Source organism: Uloborus diversus, unplaced genomic scaffold, assembly GCF_026930045.1.
Source record: "Uloborus diversus isolate 005 unplaced genomic scaffold, Udiv.v.3.1 scaffold_225, whole genome shotgun sequence".
Taxonomy (NCBI): domain Eukaryota; kingdom Metazoa; phylum Arthropoda; class Arachnida; order Araneae; family Uloboridae; genus Uloborus; species Uloborus diversus.
In genome coordinates, this window is record NW_026558379.1 from 79,059 (window position 1) to 97,204 (window position 18,146).

General features: G+C 33.0%; 1 protein-coding gene across 1 annotated transcript in view; it reads left to right on the plus strand.

Annotated features, from left to right (window-relative positions):
- The window catches only part of LOC129233176 (potassium voltage-gated channel protein Shab-like), a gene marked incomplete at its 5' end in the record, with an annotated part of 28,281 nt that extends 13,010 nt beyond the window's left edge, over positions 1 to 15,271 (plus strand). Inside the window, 2 exon segments of the mRNA XM_054867244.1 lie at positions 9,881 to 9,974; positions 15,072 to 15,271. Coding sequence (XP_054723219.1) covers positions 9,881 to 9,974; positions 15,072 to 15,271 — 294 coding nt within the window.
- Positions 15,272 to 18,146: the final 2,875 nt, after the last annotated feature.

An 18,146-nucleotide genomic window follows, 5' to 3' on the forward strand; every position in this document is an offset into this window, starting at 1 on the left:
AATAATGATCATAAGATTCATGCTTCCTATTTTCTGCCTAAACTCGGACATTTAATTTTATACCTTAATTTTTCTTTGTAAATACAATCATAAAACCGTAGCCCTGATGCATTGGCAGTTGGCCATCAGAAAAGAATTCATAGTTCTGAGTTTCAAATTCTCAAAAAACCTTGAAAGTTACAATTTTAAACCGTTATTAATGTGACATTAAAATCATTCAAGTCTATTAAATGAAATAAAAATACTGATAAATGTTCTAAATTTTTCTGTGTGCCTTATGTATCGTATGTCGGCCGACTCTTAGGATTTTTTTTGTCTTGGATTTGCTCGTTAACTACTCGCATTTTAGTCTTCCTGAAAATATCATTCCTACGCTAGTACAATTATTTACTAGATGCATGCATGCTTAATACATTTAATTTTGTACCACACGTTATACCGAAATTTTAAAAAGAGAGAGAGAGAAAATGTTTAAAGGGTTAACACAAAAGCTCTTGAAAGTTTTAAAATCAGAAACAAATCAATTTTCAACAAAGTTTACGCAAAAGTTTTTAAAACCAGCTGTGCAATATTTCTGTAAGTTTTATACAGAAGATATTTCTATACTTTGTACTCAAATTTTAAGACTGTCATACAATGATTTCAAAAATTTTAATGAAAGAGTTGAGCGGAAAAAGCTTTTTTTTTTTAAAACAGGGGTGTTTGTGATTCGAAATTTCCGAAAGTTTTGGACTGCCGTTTCCGAAACTTTTTTGCTGATAACACATTCTAAAAAACTGAAAATTATTTAAAAAAAATAAAACTTTCAAAATGTTTTTTTTAAATAATTATTTTTGTATGCATATTTGAAGAGTTTTCCGGGGGGGGGGGGGGTTCGAGCTTTCTCATAGTTTCCGAAAAGTTTTATTCATTAAAAAGATTTTGAAGACATTTTTATGAAAGTTTTTTGAAATAAAAATGCGCTAAGAAGCTGAAAATGTTTTCAAAAAACATATATGTTAACACTGAAAATAAGGAGGTTTTGAAAAACTGTTTTGAAAAAAAAATTTATGCTGTTTTTGTTTTCCCGAAAAGAAGTCCTTTTGTACAAAAGTGTTCCAAAAAATGTGTGCAAAATTAATTTTTAAAAAATGTATACAAAAGATTTTGTGTGAATGATACATTTTAGAAAGATTTACACAATTTTTTTGAAAAACCTTTTTAAAAAGGGTTTTTAAACAAAAGATATAAAGAAGATTTACTAATTTTTTTTTAATATTTAATGAAAATCTTTTAAATTTAACTATGCAAAAGATGTGTAAGAATTATTTAAAACAAATTTCGCTTAGGGTTTAAAGAATTTTTGTACTTAAGACTTTTGGAAAGTTTAACCATGTCCTAAATTTACCGGAATATTCCTTTTTCATACAATGGTTGCAACAATAAGGGAAACTTATCAGTTAGTTTCCACTATGTTTTCACGTAAAGAAGACAATGATGAAATTATATACTAAAAAAAAAAGAATCCAAACACGTACTGAAACTAAAGAAGTTGTCATCACAGAAACACAAATTAACTCAATTGCTCTAAAATTTTGCAAAGTGTCAAGTCTTCACTTGAGAATTTTTCAAGATTTTTTGCTTCAAATTATCTTAGTCCAAGTTCACATATGCGCCCTTCCTTGATACATACTTTAAAAAATGAAATAACAGCAAAACCTAAGTTAAAAATTATAAAATTAGAATTTTTATTTGAGCCACTAGAAATACTTAAATTTGCTACTAGCTCTAAGAAAAACACTGATGGAGAGGTTGAAAAACTCAAAACCGCTCTTCCTCAATATTACTTGAAATTTGTGTATGAAAATTAATGAAAACATTGTGAATACGGGCTACTTTGGCCCTGGTATCCTTCTTTGACCCAAACAGAAAATATACAACGCTCTATCAGACTTTCAGGAAGCCATTTATAAATTTATTTTAACAAATTTCACTAGGGAGCAGCATCAAGTACGCAGTGATGTATACTAAGCACTTGTCTTCATAACCTCTTAAACTTATGTGTAAGCAGTGCGACATCTGCTAAGAGTTCGTTAGGCACCTATTTTTGAACATCATTTACTACTTTATGTAACCGTATAGTTGTACTTCTCTTTTCCGTTAAGGTTTCTATTTAAAAATTTCCCACTAACAACACAGCTCCTAAAGCAAAAATTTCGACCTGTTTTGGCATAAAAAGTTGAAAAAATACATCAGAGGGATTTGGAACAGAAAGGAAAAGTTAAAAGTAAAACTCTGAACAGAAAAAACAGAAGAAAAACTGGGAACTCTCATCAACGGATAAAGAGAGTGATTATAGCCTCAATTCATCAAACCACAGTGATATGATTTTTACTACGGAAGATGAAGAGGAATGGGAAGTTTTAAGAGGTGCAGAAGAAATTGATCCAGTTGCATCTACTTCTTATAAATTTTGAGAATTTTTTTGGAAAGTTTAACGAATTTTGTTGTTGTGAAATAGAATGGAGTCATGTTTACAGAAATAACTGTTGATGTGAGAGAAAAAAGAGCTATTGTTGAGTGCACGTTGAACGCACCAGCAAGTTTCAGAAGTGGCCGACAATTAAGGATTCTTTGTTTTACAACTATTAATAAAATTATTCAGCTTCCAAAACTAATGAAAAGATGACTGTTCTCCGTCTGTGAATTGTGAGACATTTGCTAGCCCTACACGCACATTAAAAAAAAATTGCATTTCCTTAAAACAAATATATGTGGCTCAAGCTTCATATAAAATGTATTTATATTTCAAATAAATGGAATTTTGTATGAAGGCAAGTTTTTTTTTTCTTTGGTTTAGTTAGTTATACAAACTTTTTAAATAGGAAAACCATCCTGGGCCAAGGCAACCCAAGCGCAAGAGTAATATTAAGCCAAATAAAAAACAATTAAAAAATGCTAATAATGCTGTGGAAAATCGATAACTATTCAAAAACTAAATTGAGGGTACTTTAGATGCGTAAAAAATGTTACCACGGCTTAGAAATAGGAAGAGTAACAAAATTAAGAAAAGTTGAAAAAAGTTATTAAAGGTGGACCAAAGTAGCCTGTATTCACAGTGTTATTACATAATAACGCATTTCTTCCTGAAAGCATGGGAGGGGTGGGGGATTCTCTTTCAAATTTGACAGCTAGTGCTTTAATGATTTACTAACGAAGTTTTTTTCCATCGAACTATCGAGCAAGAATACTAGTAGAGCGAGAGAAGAAATTCTGCTAACTTCTGAAAATTTCATGGAATTCACATATCACGTGACTTGTAGACGTCAGTATAGTCTGACCACGGATAGTATGGAAAGACAAACATCCGTTTTATAGCCGAAAATGGACGAATCTGTTATTTTTTAGCGGTGCCAGCTTTTGCAGAAGCAATCTCATTCAAATGTGCGGAATACGCGCATTGAATTTTTACTTTTTCCCCTCATTCAGATAGATTCGTCTTATCTGAATGCTTGAAAATTCCATACAATCCGTGGTTGGACAGTATATAGCGTTTTTCATAGTTAGTGATCCCGCCAATCAATAAAATTACCGCCAACTAAACTGCAAAAACATGAAATGTTGATTTTTTTATATTGTGATTTTTTTAGTACGAATACCTTTAACTATTTTATAATTTTTCCTTCCTTTGTTTTTATTTTCCGCTGATCCCATGACTTGGTTTAGAAACTATTTTTTCCTTAGATTTACAATCGTTTTATTCTTTTTGATGGTTACCCGTTTAAGCCTTGAGTATTCGGAACTCCAGAGCTCGAATACGTTACCTTGCGGTGATTAACAATACTACCGAAAAAGGTAAAACATTCCATTCCACGTGTTTTCTTTGGATAAATTACAGGCTTCAGACAATTTGTGGTGTAGTGTAATTTCAAAAGAATAGAAAAGAAATCTTCCCACATACACGATGAAAAATTACTGTCATTCACAAAGCGTCAAAGCAAGTTATAAGTTACAGCATTTGTTTGTTTTACCTTTTTCATCCGCCATTAGACAGTGGCTGCAGCGCCCCCTATAGTTTATTGGAGTTGCGAATAAGAGCGACCATATTGTCTTGAAATTGATTTTTAATTTATGGAATTCTTTTATTACCAGACAATGAATCGGAGGAATGGAATTAATTGCAAATGTTAGACCATTCAAATAATATTTCATGTTAAGATATTTTTTAATATTACTTTTCAGGTGGACCAAAAAGAAACACTCTAGCGGTTTCGGTCTTCCCTTTAAATGCCACCAGGTTCGTAAATATCTTGTAATAAACAAGGCACAGAGGCGTCCAATTAGTTTAGTCTTTGCTAATACGCTTTCATTATTTTTTGCACGCTATTTCTGTCCCTTCCCTATTTATCTACCTATTTCAGCTTACCTTACACTGAACAAAAGAGTTTGTTTTTCCACAAGAAAAAAAAAGAAAGAAAAGAAAAATAAGCGGTTTATTTTTGGAGTGAATTTAACCTGATAGCATTACAAAGGGGGGGGGGGGGGTCGCCTAACATGAAAATGCTCGCAGTGATACAGTTTTCAGTTTTCAAAAGGAATTTAAATAAAGTAATTAATTTGTAAAAATCTTAGTCCGAATGTTTATTAATATTCATCAATAAACATTTCGATCACTTTTTTTAATTAATTTGCATTAATGTTCACAAGAGGACAATGGAGTATTTATCATTTTCTGGAAATTCTGCTAGGTATTTTCTAAAACGAGGAATAATGAGAGTATGAGGAATAAATTTATAAAGGAAATTGAATAATTGTCAAGCATTGAATTCAAATGTAATTAAGACAACTAATTAATTTAAGGGATGTTTACCGTATTCATTTTATCTTTTGATAATTGTACGTCGCGTTTGACCTTTTAATATCATTTATATTTATAAATTTGCTGTAAGTTTAATATATAATAACTTTACGTTTACTGTCAGGTTAAATTTGCCTCTAGAGACTTTAGCGTGATTGCTGTCTTTGCAAATAGGGCCTATAAAAAGCATGGCATCGTTAAAGTAGCTAATGCAATATAGTTAGATGCTTTTTTTTTTCTTTGAACAAAAATATCTTCGAGTCTCAGTGGTAATGGAAATGTTTATTAGCTTTATCTTTACGTTTCAATATGGTATAGTAAAATCCCAGCCTCTTTATACAACATTATCAAGGCCAGATTACGATCCCGAGAAGCCCTAAGCATTTTGGTGCTCCCCTACATGTGTATACAATTAAAACAAAAACTGTTTAGTGGTAAATTTATAACATGTCATGATTAGATCATGTCAGATCATCTCATGTCTAGTCTAGGCAAGTGTAGTCCAAACCTGGACGACAAGTCTTGTCTAGACGTTAAAACGCTGTCGAAGAAACATGCGGAAGAAACATAAAGTTTCCGGCCTGCCTTGTTGAATATTTTACTTAAGAGCATTTATAATCAGGGTTGGGTTTTTGGCGAGACATGTCAAAAACTAGTCGAAAACTGTCAAAAACTCAAGTACACACATTAATGTCAAGTAAAGTCATTACTGACATTTTTTGGAAGCTCATAAAATTTCCTCATGCTGAAAAGCTATTTCACTATAACTTACACATCATATAAATAGCGTTAAGAATTAAATTCAATAAGTTTAATTAGAATACATTTATAAATTTTCTTTTAAATTAATTTGTTATGCTGAAAAATATAGTTACGGATATTAAAACTGTTACACTCAGTTTTCAAAAGTAGTTCGGTTTAAATCTTTTAATAAATAAAACAATTAGAAAGTGTAAAAAAGAAATCAAAATGTTTAATTGCAAAAATTGCATATTACTGCAGACACGTGTTGCTGGGTTACAAGGAACCCCTTTTCAATGCAAAATAAGTGAGCTTATAGATGAAAAGACATCTATCTATAAGATCAATTATTTGCATTGAAAAGGGTGTTCCTTGTAACCCAGAAACACGTGTCTGTAGTAATCTGAAATTAGTGCAATTTAACGTTGCTATTTCTTTTTACTTTTCTAGCACGAAGGTACTCATTCAACTTTAATTAAAATTTGATTTTATCATTGTAATAATCTTTCTATTTCAGGATTTACGAAACGTCTTTTGTGTTTTGAGTAAAAGTAAAAAAAGTTGATCAGTACTCAATAAATTATCATAAATCATCTCAATATTTTGATGAAACTGCTTTCTTTTTCTTTTAATTAACCTTTTCTGTGAAGTAATATAAATATTCTTTGTCCATAACTGATATAATATTTGCTTTAAAAGCCGCCAAAGTCATTAATTCTCTATAGCTTGTTAAGCTAAATCTGCACCATATCCTGGAATTTACATTTCAGTTCATGATGTCTCAGCAAGAGTGTGGTGGAAAGGCTTTGAAAAACCAATATAGTCTGTATACTGCCGTGTGCATGTAACGGGCAGTAACTGCTTTTTTTTTTTTTTTTTTTTTTTTTTTGTCATCTATTGTGCGTTAGCTTTATTTTACAAGCTTGCTTATTTGTTTTCCGCCGAAAAAAAAGGCGCGATAAATACGTCTAATTCCAAAATTTCCCTTTGGTTAACATTGAATCCAACACGCATTTCTTCAAATATCTCTAAAACTTATTTCCGCAGATACTGCGTTTTACCCACACACGGTAGTATAGCGCAGCATCGAGAGGATATTTCACAGTTTTGGATTGATCCATTCTAAATTTAGAAATAAACTTAGTGTACAAATGGCTTCAAAACTGGTATTTGTTACTGCATGCTTCAAGGGAAAAAATAATTAGAATTGGACTAAATACAATATGAAAATGTTAACGAAAGATGCCAATTTTATTTGTGTAAGTTTGCTAATCAAACGAGATAAATGTATTCCATGTACTTTCAGCTTTGAAACATTTTTGAATCAAAATTATGTTTGAGATTCTGAATTGCACATCATTTTAAAAGTCTAAAACAGCGAAAAAGTCTCCTTTTGTGTATGAAATCAAATTCTATAAAACTAAAAACCACTTGTTCAGATAATATTGTTGTCAATTTATTAATTTCCGGCAAATTTTTTACCGAATTTTTATTTTTTTGGCAATTTGTCAAAAAGGGGGTTTTGACATGTACGTAAGAACCATCAACTGTCCACACTTTGCCAAACTTGTGTATAATGTACTTAATCCGTGAAGGTGCATGTTCAGCCAACGCCCCATCTGAGCAATTCACGGCCATTAGTGTTAGAAATATGGGCAGGGCAGTGTCTACAAAGAGAAAATTTTACAATAACAGAAGCCTCAATTTTTCACAAAACATCCTACAAAGACACCAAACCTATATGACAAAAAAAAGTATTGGGACACTTTCAAAAATTCATATTTTTACGAATTTCTTGAGAAATAAAAGACCAATTGCTCTGTAATTTTTTTCACATGAAAGGTATACTCCAGCCGCCATTTTACCACAAAAATTAAGTCTACTCTTCATTTAGGGGACGAACAACAAATTGAGGAAACAAAAAAAGTTTTTTCATCATTTTTCGTTGTAAATAGCTGGGTATAAGCTATAAATTTCAGAAATAAGTAAAAAATCTATCTAGAATATATTTTTATTTTTTCGTGAAAGTATCTCTTACACCCACGGAGATATAAGAATTTCTTTCAAAAATGAAAAGTTTTTTTGAAGGTTTTCGGCTCATATCGCGCAGAGTTTTCCTTCAAATGTTACTACACTTTCAGAATATTTGACAGCATATTAAAGAAACATAATAATAAAATTTGAAGTTAAAATATTGAAAATTTAATGAAATATGAACGTTTAAAGCAATTAATTTTTCACTGCATCTGCACGAAAGATAGCAATTTTCAACCTTCATAATCGGAAGCCCAGATATACTCTACATCTCATTAAAAAAAATTTTCACTTAGATATCTTTAAAATCTAAAAAGTTATCAACGATCTAATGGGCCAAATTTCTATAGTTCTTGGATAGGCGACGCTGCTGATAATTTTCTGCATCTCGCAAATCCACCTCAGGTCAAAACCTGGGTCCAAATGCATAGAAGACCAAGGCGCCTTACCATCATGCCACCAGCCGAGTTTCATGTTAGTAAAGCATCGCAAATATTAACCATGTTCGCTAACTAATTCTGAAAAGGTTAAAAAAAACGTTCAGTAGGCTTTCCGTCTTTTTAAGTACCATAACTTATCAATATAAGTGAAATCTGATGTTGAATCTACGGGGCTCGTCAATAATTCCTTCTGTGATATTTGTTATTTACAAAATTATTTTTTTTCTCCTGTGCCGTTTCTAAAAAGTACAAATAATGACTACAAGCACTTTATTTTGCAGAATAAAAATGACACAAGAGAGAACGCTTAATGTAAGCAAGGCTTATTCATTTTTAATTTCGAAAATAATTTTTAGTTTAATAAATTATTTAAATGGGCATTGTTAATTTTCTCAGTTTCCCCAACTTTCTTTGTGCTCTAAACAAGTGCTTACTTTGCTTTCGGGTTAACTCACCACTCACTCATTACGTCACCATCAGTGACGTAGGAAAGGGGGTGGTCCCTGGGTTCGGACCCCCCCCCCCCCCTTAAAACTCAAAAGTAAACTGCAAAAGTTAAAGTTTTATTCCGTGCCATTTAGATTTTGTTCATCATCTAATCAATGAAACGTATGTAATTGTGCGTATATGTAAAACTGAAATCAAATTATCTTTACTTCAGTTAACGTTTCCAAATATCAGACTTGGCTGATTTTACGCAGGACACCTCCGTTGAGGAAAATTCTATCTGCGCCCACTGAATATGATGCAATATTTTGTGCGCACTAATCGAAGCGGGGTTGATTAACGTGGTAGTCAATTCTACACAGGGGTGTTTTGTAATTCGAAATTTCCGAACATTTTGGGTTGCTGTTTCCGAAAAATTTTGGGCTGATAACACATTCTAAAACTGAAAACTTATTTTAAAAAAACTTTTAAAATGGGTTTTCTTCAGTGATTTGTGTATGCATATTTGAGAAGTTTGTACCGGGAGAGGAGGGGTCGAGTTACCTCATAGTTTTTGAAAATCTCACACTGTTTACAGGAAAATTTGACTCGAGTTCACTTGCATCCCTGACGACACGCAACCTGAAAGAGCAGGTTTTCGTTTTATTTTTACAAATTTTTAAATTTTCGTTATGCGAAAAATTTTTAGGTGATGGGGAAAAAAATGAAAGTGATTTCCTCATTCAACGTAATAATCAACTAATGAAATTTAAGAAACAGAACCAGCGAAAATTATTGTAATTATAACTCTAGGAGTAATTTGTGCCTAACTAAATGAAATTGAAACGGCTCAACTCAAATCGATGACTAACTATCAAAGAACTCGTGCAAAGAAAAGTTAAGTTTCTAGATGAATTTTTTTCCTGTCAATGCGTAATCTTTAAATCCTTCAAAAACGCTTTTGCATGTTTGATTCAAAACGGTAGGGTTGATGCAATGTTTTTCAAGGTCTATGTGGATAAGAATTTATTCTTTTAACTGTCTGGGAGAAATCTGGTATTGACAAATACCCGTTGCTACGCCGGTTAATATGCTAGCAATTATCTCTAAAACCGAACTTAAAACTGTTAAATTAACTAATTGTAGGAAAAATTACAATGGCTTATCTATCAATGTATGTTTTCTGCAGGACCGACGACAGGATATGTCAGCAAGTCGAAAACTGGGGGCCCAGCCTTTAGAGGGATCCGATTTAATTGAAGTTGTGCAGAGAGTGAAATAAAATCAATATAATGGGATTGAGGCTCAGGGGCAAATTTGATCTGTGGCATTTGCAATTGGCAGCTCTTATTTTCTGTGCTGCCAAAATATTCAGTTTATTTATATTTATTTTCTTACGCAGGTGTTTCCCGATGAGGTGCCTAGAAACCAATTTTTTTCATCCATCCACTTTGGCCGAACAAGAGTTGCCCAAGCTGAGGATGAAGACAACAGAGGTATCAAATCCTAAACAACAGGCTTCTGGTATTGACCAATCACCACTAGAGCTTCAAGTATTACGTACAGAATCTTTGAGTCGTCTAAGCTGATAAAAGAGCTATTCTACCGATTTTGGAGAAAAGTAAAAGAATCTGCGGATGTTACCTTATTAATCGATCCTCTGATGCTGAAGGATGAAATTTATTGCCCAAACTCGCCGACACCATGATATTCTTCACATATTATACATCAATATTACAGTTATGATGGAGAACAGCAGCTCGTAACATTAAGATTTCAAACTATCACAATGCTAAAAAGTTGTTTCTTTTGAAGGGCAAATATATGTTCTGTTGAAAGACTTCGTAAAAAGTATATTTCTTTTACAAATTATATCATATTTACCTTTACCTCTGACGTGTTAATAAATAAATGACAGGTTGGCTGGTTTTTGTTTTGAAAACATCTAATTGAATCAATTTTGAAACTTTTATCAGGTGATTCCATGTTGCCGAAAGGAAATACTGGTTGAATTGAACGTTGAAAATTCATACTGAGTTGTGGTGTTTTTTTTTTTTTTTTTCCAAGCCTTGACTTTTGTGCAATTCTGTTTTTATGACTATTTGTATTAATTTATAAATTTAATGGAGAGAAATGTAGTTATTTAGTTCGTAATATTAATGGCAATGTGAGGAGAAAATAGCTGTAATTTATGCAGTGAACTGCTTTTAAAAATTACAAAAATAATCAGCTTCAGCAAGACGTTTTGATTTAGATTGGATTAGCAACCTCAAAAATATATGTTTAGGTGAGAACAAAAACTTGGAAAATTGTAGGGTTTACTCTTTGCCGTATTCACAAAATTTATTCCAAAACTATAGCAAATTTTCAACAATCAAACTTTAAAACAGGAATAAATCATCGTTAGCAAATCAAATGCAGCGAATATTAACACTATGTTTACATCTCATTAAACCATGCTATTCATAAGTGCCCCATTTTGATCATTAAACCATGATGCTATATCATTGGTTTTTTTTTTACTTGCAAGCTAGACAAAAAAAATCAATCAAGACCACGCAAAGTGGCAGATCAGAATGAAGCCAAAGAGTTTCTAAATCATGTAGGTGCGTCAAGTTAGAAGTGAAGAAAATCTTCAGATATTTTTATGAGAAGAAAATTTGCCAATACATCTAAAATCGTTGCATAAGTTGGCAGAGTAATTGGCATCAGTTATAGCCGTCTGCAACAGCTGATGCAATAATTCGTATTGTTAATTGCTAATGCCAAAAAGAAGAAAATATCAGCCTCTGTTGATGATAATTGTGCATAATGCATGTTTTCGTTGCATTGGTGCAGCAACGTAGGAATGGTAACGATTTTGAACTAAATGATTCAACCGTGCCAGTTACATTCGACAATACGTAGACAGTTCTAGTGGAGTCAATTGCATAAAACTGGTCAACGTCAGTCACGAAAACGAGATCTTTCGTCGTATGTTCTTCTAGTCAATACAAACATTGGTAAGCAGCTATGATTGTTACAGATTTTTCAAAAAATGTGATGTCCAGTTGTCAGGAGAACGTTGAATCAACGCTTTCTTTGTTAAGATGGTGACACCTGGAACAATCTGTTTTGTAAAGGAACATTTTGTTCGGCAAAACTGACACGATGCAGAGCAGTTTTAGCCGATTTATCGCAACCTATGTGATATTCCTCTAGAAATTGTGATATTTATTTACAATATTTCCGGATTGCATAACTCTTTGAGCAGAAGCCGTTGGACGTCGGGTTTGTGCACATTTTAAGCCTGTTCTACTTGGTCAGTAAGCGAAATTGTCGAATGAAAGAGAGAATGTAAACCATTTTGGAGGAATACAATGTGAGACAATACTGTAGGATAAACAAACTACTTTTCTTGATATAGTCTTAACTAAATTTTTCTCAGAAACTGGTCATGGAAATAATAAATGCATAGTTTTTATAAAAGAGACCTATGAACTATTTTAAAAATAATTTTTATAACTCTCTTTAACCTCACTTTAAATTATATTTTAAATCTTCAAATTTTAAGGAACTATGTGTTTAAAAGTTTCGGGGCAATGATGTACTCCTGCCTACCATTTGAAAGGTATGGTTCTTTCCTTCTGCACCCTTAATTAATTCATATCAGTTATGCATATACAGTTGGCTCTCTGTTTAACTACTTTCAAGGGACCACACAAAATTGTCCTTAACTAGAAACCGTCCTTAAATAGAATGCTTTTAAAACTATAGTGAACCATCTGGGACCGTGAAAAGCCGTCTTTAAATAGAAAAGGTCGTTAAGTAGAGCGTCGTTAAACGGAGAGCCAACTGTATTTGTTCTTTTTTATTGATATCATGCATGATTTAATAGGAAAAGAATGAAATACAGTAAGTTTGAACAAAATAACACTATTTGTGATGATTGAAGTTTTAACTGCTTTTTTTCCCGTCAGAAAGTAAAACTTCCTGTGTTGTTAAAACTGTCAATCCTTTAATACCCGCAGCATAGAAGTAACCCGAGAACTTAATTACCCCTGTTTAAATGCTGATATCTTTCTCCGTTTTTTTTTTCTTCCGTTTATATTATTTGAAAACGTCGATTTTTTTAAAAACTAGTTGGTAAATAGGAAATGTTGTGTAACATCTGCAGTGTACACGCAGCATACTTTCATTGAACTACAAAACATTTTACTGAGGAACTTCTATAGAAATTTCAATAATAGTAATAGTAATGAAATTCCTAAATTACACTGAAACTTAGTGGAACCAAAAATAAGTTGAATTATGAAACATTTCAACCAAATGATACTCAAAAACTAGTAAGTTCTGTAAAAATCGTAAGGAGTTGAGCTTACTGTCATTCGGATAAATTTAGAAATTTTAGACCTTGGCCCCTTTTGTTCCAAAAGTTATAACTTTTCCTTCAGTTCATTTTTCCCTGTACGTAATACCAGTCAAATAAAATCCTTAATTTCTCTATAATGCATGAATGAACAAACTAATATGCTGCACTTAAAGTTCTTTATATTCATTATTAAAGTACTAGAAAGTCGCCCGTCAAGGTATGACGGGTGAAAATTGCTTTTACGTTTGAACAAAGTCATTGCCTGTTTGGTGATATTTTGACAGTTGAAACTGTAACCTTAACTACAGTGAATTAACCTAAACTCCAGTAGGTAGCGTTCATTGTTGACCATTCTTTCGTTTCTTCATTCCCCTGAAATGACACAGTCTTGGCAGTAAAACTGTTAAGTAAACGGATCGAGTTCATCCGTGTCACAATAAAGCCCTTCCTTTGCATGTTAGTCATTACCAAAACAGATTATCAGATTATCATGCCGTAGCACGAGCTTCATTGGTGAAACATGCGGGTTACTCGATCATTGGCTATGATATATATGAGAATCATTTTCCCACCGAGTAAAATAAGCATTGAAAGGCCATTGTTTTCCGATTTAAACGTTTCGATTACTGTACACAATGGTAAAGTGATAGCTTTTACTCCCTTTCCCCACACCTTCCTCCGAACAAATACAATGAAACCCGTTACAACGAACTTCAAGGGACCACAATTTTTTCTCGCTGTAACGGGAGTTTCACAAAACAATTCATTCTTGGAGTTACTGCTACTTAGGGCAGGGAAATACTCAAAATATCGGATGAGAAATTCTTAAATTGGTTGAATTGGAAGAAAAGGTCCAAAGTATCATCGTCGTCTGCATTTCCAAATAATACGCATTTGAACTTGCTTTTAGTGGCTGTAATACAAAAACTTTCAAATTTAACTTTTATTAACTACTAGTGGTACCCGCACGGCTTTGCCCGTAGTTGAAAATTAAAAGGTCATTTGGTTCGCCCATATATTTACAAATAATGGATGACGAATTTCTCTCCAATTTGCTACGTTCATTTGCTGGCCAATGTTACGGTTCCACATTATGATAATTTCGTAATTTACTCTTCCACGTTGTGATAATTTGCTCGGTAAAATGATCCTAAAATTGGAATAGAAGAACAAAATCAAATTTTCGAAAAAATCGCTTCGAGGTGCACACCCCCATACTACAAACTAACTTTGTGCCAAATTTTATGAAAAACGGCCGAACGGTCTAGGCGCTGTGCGCGTTACACAGATCCAGACAGACTTTCAGCTTTATTATTAGTAAAGATAAAGATTACTTTCACGTTATTACAAACAAGAACATATGGCATCTGTTTTTTAAACTTGCCAGAACAATTATAGCTGATTTGATTTCTTTATGCTTTGCTTAAGCATGTATAATGTGCTTTATCACATCCAGAATCTCGACAATGTGAAAGAAAGACAGTCGCAGTTCGGGAAAACTCGTTTGTCAAAATCTCAATCCGTGAATCTGAGGAACTGAAAAATTAAATCCTTATGGCCATCAATACTTTCTAATGTTTTATAGAACCTGTTTAAAATTCTGCGCATAAATAATGATGAGCTGAATGAAATGCTCCAAGTGATATCTTTAAAATTTTATTCATTTACTAGTGGTACCCGCGCGGCTTTGCCCGTAGTAGAAAAATTAAAAGATCATTTGGTTCACCTGTATATTTACAAATAATGGATGATGAATTTGCCGCCAATTTGCTACGTTAATTTGCTCGGTCATGGTCGCGTGTGGTAGTTTGCTCGTATACGCTATGATAATTTGCTAGTCCACGTTATGGTAACTTTCTCGGTAAAATGTTCTTAAAATAGGAATAGAAAAAGAAAAAAATCGATTTTTTGAAAAATCGCTTCGAGGTGCTCCCCCCTATGCTACGAATTAATTTTGTGCCAAATTTCATGAAAATCGGCCGACCGGTCTAGGCGCTATGCGTGTAACAGACAGAGATCCAGAGACACAGACTTTCAGCTTTATTATCAAGATTTTTGGGGTATAATAAACCCGAAACAAACATACTTCTTAATTTATCTTAAATGATTTTTAAACGTGCAAACATATTTTTCTGAACACCTATATATAGTTTAAAGTGTATTTCAATACGCGTACATTCTTTTATTGAGAATATAGCCCTTTTTAATAGCATTTGTATATTTTTTTAATTTTCTTTTTCAGAGTTAAAAGAAAAATGGTTGCTTGTAGCACTTCTCAGAGAATTCCCGAATGTGCAATCACCACAGCTTTCAAGACGACATAAGACGGTTTCATATTTCTCACGCGTCTTCAAGTGCCAAGTCTTTCAAGCAAGCCGTCTTGCTCAAGCGAGCTCAGCTGTTTCGATTCCTACAACTTGGTACCTCATCAGTTGTGTCTAAACGGGGGCCAAAACAGAACTTCACTCTTATCCTCTATCCTTGATGTCTTAGCAAATATTGCACGGCATGCCTTGTCTTTCCTAATATAGTCTCGACTGTACTGATGATTCGTCTAGTCGTTTTTTCTGATTAATATTATGACAGAATAATTAAGGTAAAACACCACTAGGGGACACTTCTTCATTAGTGGCCACTTCAAGGTCTAAAAATCACTCGTAGTGGCCACAGTGAAAATACATTTTTAAACTGTAGGTCAATAATATTAATTGCCTCTCTTGAAACTCAATGTGCGTTTTATAGCCCAAACCTGTCTAAATCTTTCCAATTTCTAAAAACACCAGAACTTCAATTTGTTCAATTTTTATAATTTTTTTTCTCATACCTCAAATTTGATCCAGTAGTGGCTGCTATAAAATCTGAAAATTTCAGTAGTGGGCATCTGACATTATACCATCCGAAGTATGTACATTATTTACTTTAAATTCAAATAACTGATAAATAAAATTGATTCAATATGACTGTTTTATTAAGTTCCAGTAAAAAATCACAATATTATTGTTCATTGCTTTCTTCAAAGTACAAAAGTAAACTTGAAGTGGCTGCTACTGTAGCACTGGCCACTGGGGTCATTTCACGGTAATTTAGACATTTATGTACAGTTCGTAACATGACCTTTTTCTGCCAAAACTTTTTAATTTACTGCTTGATTAGCTTATTATTTTATTTTGAACTTTTCCTACCAACACATCAACTCAAATTAAAATAATTTACAAATCAAACAGTAAATAAAAAAGTTATGGCAAAAAAGGTCACGTTACGGACTTTACATAAATGTCAAAAGTACCGTGAAATGACCCCACTACTGATGTTTTAGCTTACAGACCAGAAAACTCAATTAAGTATATTTTATATCAGTGATGCTCAACCCTTTCTTACTCGCGGGACGCATTTCTTATTAAGATGAATCTCGCGAGCCAAAACACACGTTAAATTTAAATAGATTCAAAAAATTTCTGTGTAATATCAGAAGCTACGGCATACAAACGAAGAACTGTTGTTATCGTTGCTTAGATTAAATAACAAGAGTTAACCGACGTTTTGTAGAACAAATAAACAGATTACTGCAGAAAAGTGTTTCGGGGTTTTAAGGAACCCTTTTTTTCAATGTAAAATAGTGAGCTTTGGGACGTTAAGACATAGCTCGCTATTTTGTATTGAAAAATGGGCTCTTTGAATCCCTGAAATACTTGTCTGCAGTAATCTGTACGTTTGTACTACAAAACGTTGGTTATTAAGCACTTTTATTATACTTGGCCTGATTGTCATGGAAAAATTTCAGCCACTAGACCACTTAAAGACTTTGGAATTACACTAAATGATTTGCTTAATCTTAAGGTACAAGTTAACGCTGAAAAATTAAAATTCTGAAATAAGATTATTATTTCGGTTAGGATGGAAAACAGCAAATGTCACGTAATTTCCCCATTAAATGTTTAAATACACTACTGGCCACTGAAATTGCTACACCAAGAAGGCTACATGGTACAGACATGAAATTTTAACGACAGGAAGAAGATGATGTGATATGCAAATGATTAGCTTTTCAGCGCATTCAGACAACGCAGACACCTACAATGTGTTCAAATGAGGAAAATGTACAGCCAATTTCCCACGTGCAAATTCAATTTGAACGTTGTTGCGTGGTGGAAAATTGTTGTGATGCCTCGTGTAAGAAGAAGAAATGCCTACCAGCTCGTTTCTGTCTTTGATAGAGATCGAATCGTAGACTACCGGGATTGCGGTTTATCCTACCGCAGTATAACTGTAGTTCAATTCGTAACATTGAACATAACGAGCCCAATGGGTAAGCTTCGCGTTCCCCATATGACCCACGGGTCGTAGATTGGGTACATTGCTCCATATGGTTGAAAAATAAATTCAATTTTACTATACATTGAGAAACGTAATTTGTTTTACTGTTGTATGACTAGTCATGATATTAAGCTGTAATCCATAGTTCACACCACATCTCTATAAATTCAAACTCAGATAGATCTTCATATCTGCATTCAAACATATTCAAAACTATCAAAACACCAGGAATAGTCTAAAACAAGTAAGCAGGAAACAATGCGGATTTTTCAAAAGCAAATATTCCCATCACATTGGTTCTATTCAAATTTAACTTTTATCAATACTACTGCAAAGTTCAATCAGCAAATTGAGTTACCAATTTAGTTCTAGGGCTTACGCAATTCGAGGCTCCTCTGGTCTAAAATTAAGCTATGGCTTCCCCATTAGTTCGTTTTCTTTTGAATGGAGTACTATTTAAAGCAATTTTTAAATGGAAGACTAACATATGAATTCCAATTTTAAGAATTTTTTCGTGATAAGATAACACAGATAGTGGCCAAAATTATTAGTAAAAATTATTGTTATGGTAATCGCAAGAAGAGCCCGATATCCTTCTTCATGAAAATGGGAATTCTGTCACCACTCATATTACACTTTTTAGAAAGAAGTTCACTTCTTTTCTCCGTCGTGCATAATAGAGAATTTTACATATCGCCGCATCATAGCAACAGTAAGATATCTTAGTGTAATTCCTGAGATTAGATATCTTACTGTTGCTCTGATGGGACGATATGCTAGAAGAAACAAAACACTCAAAAGATTCATTGCATTCAACAAGCCGAAAAAGCAATAATTTTTCTTGAGAAAATCAAGTTTCAAGTGCATTTGCGTAGAAAGTTTTAGGTATGGTAATGCGGGGCCAAGTGAAATAGTTAAAATATCTTACTTTTTTTTAAAATGAATAAATTGAAGGTTTATTCTGAAAATTACAGTATACAAAGAAATAATAATGTATTTTTCA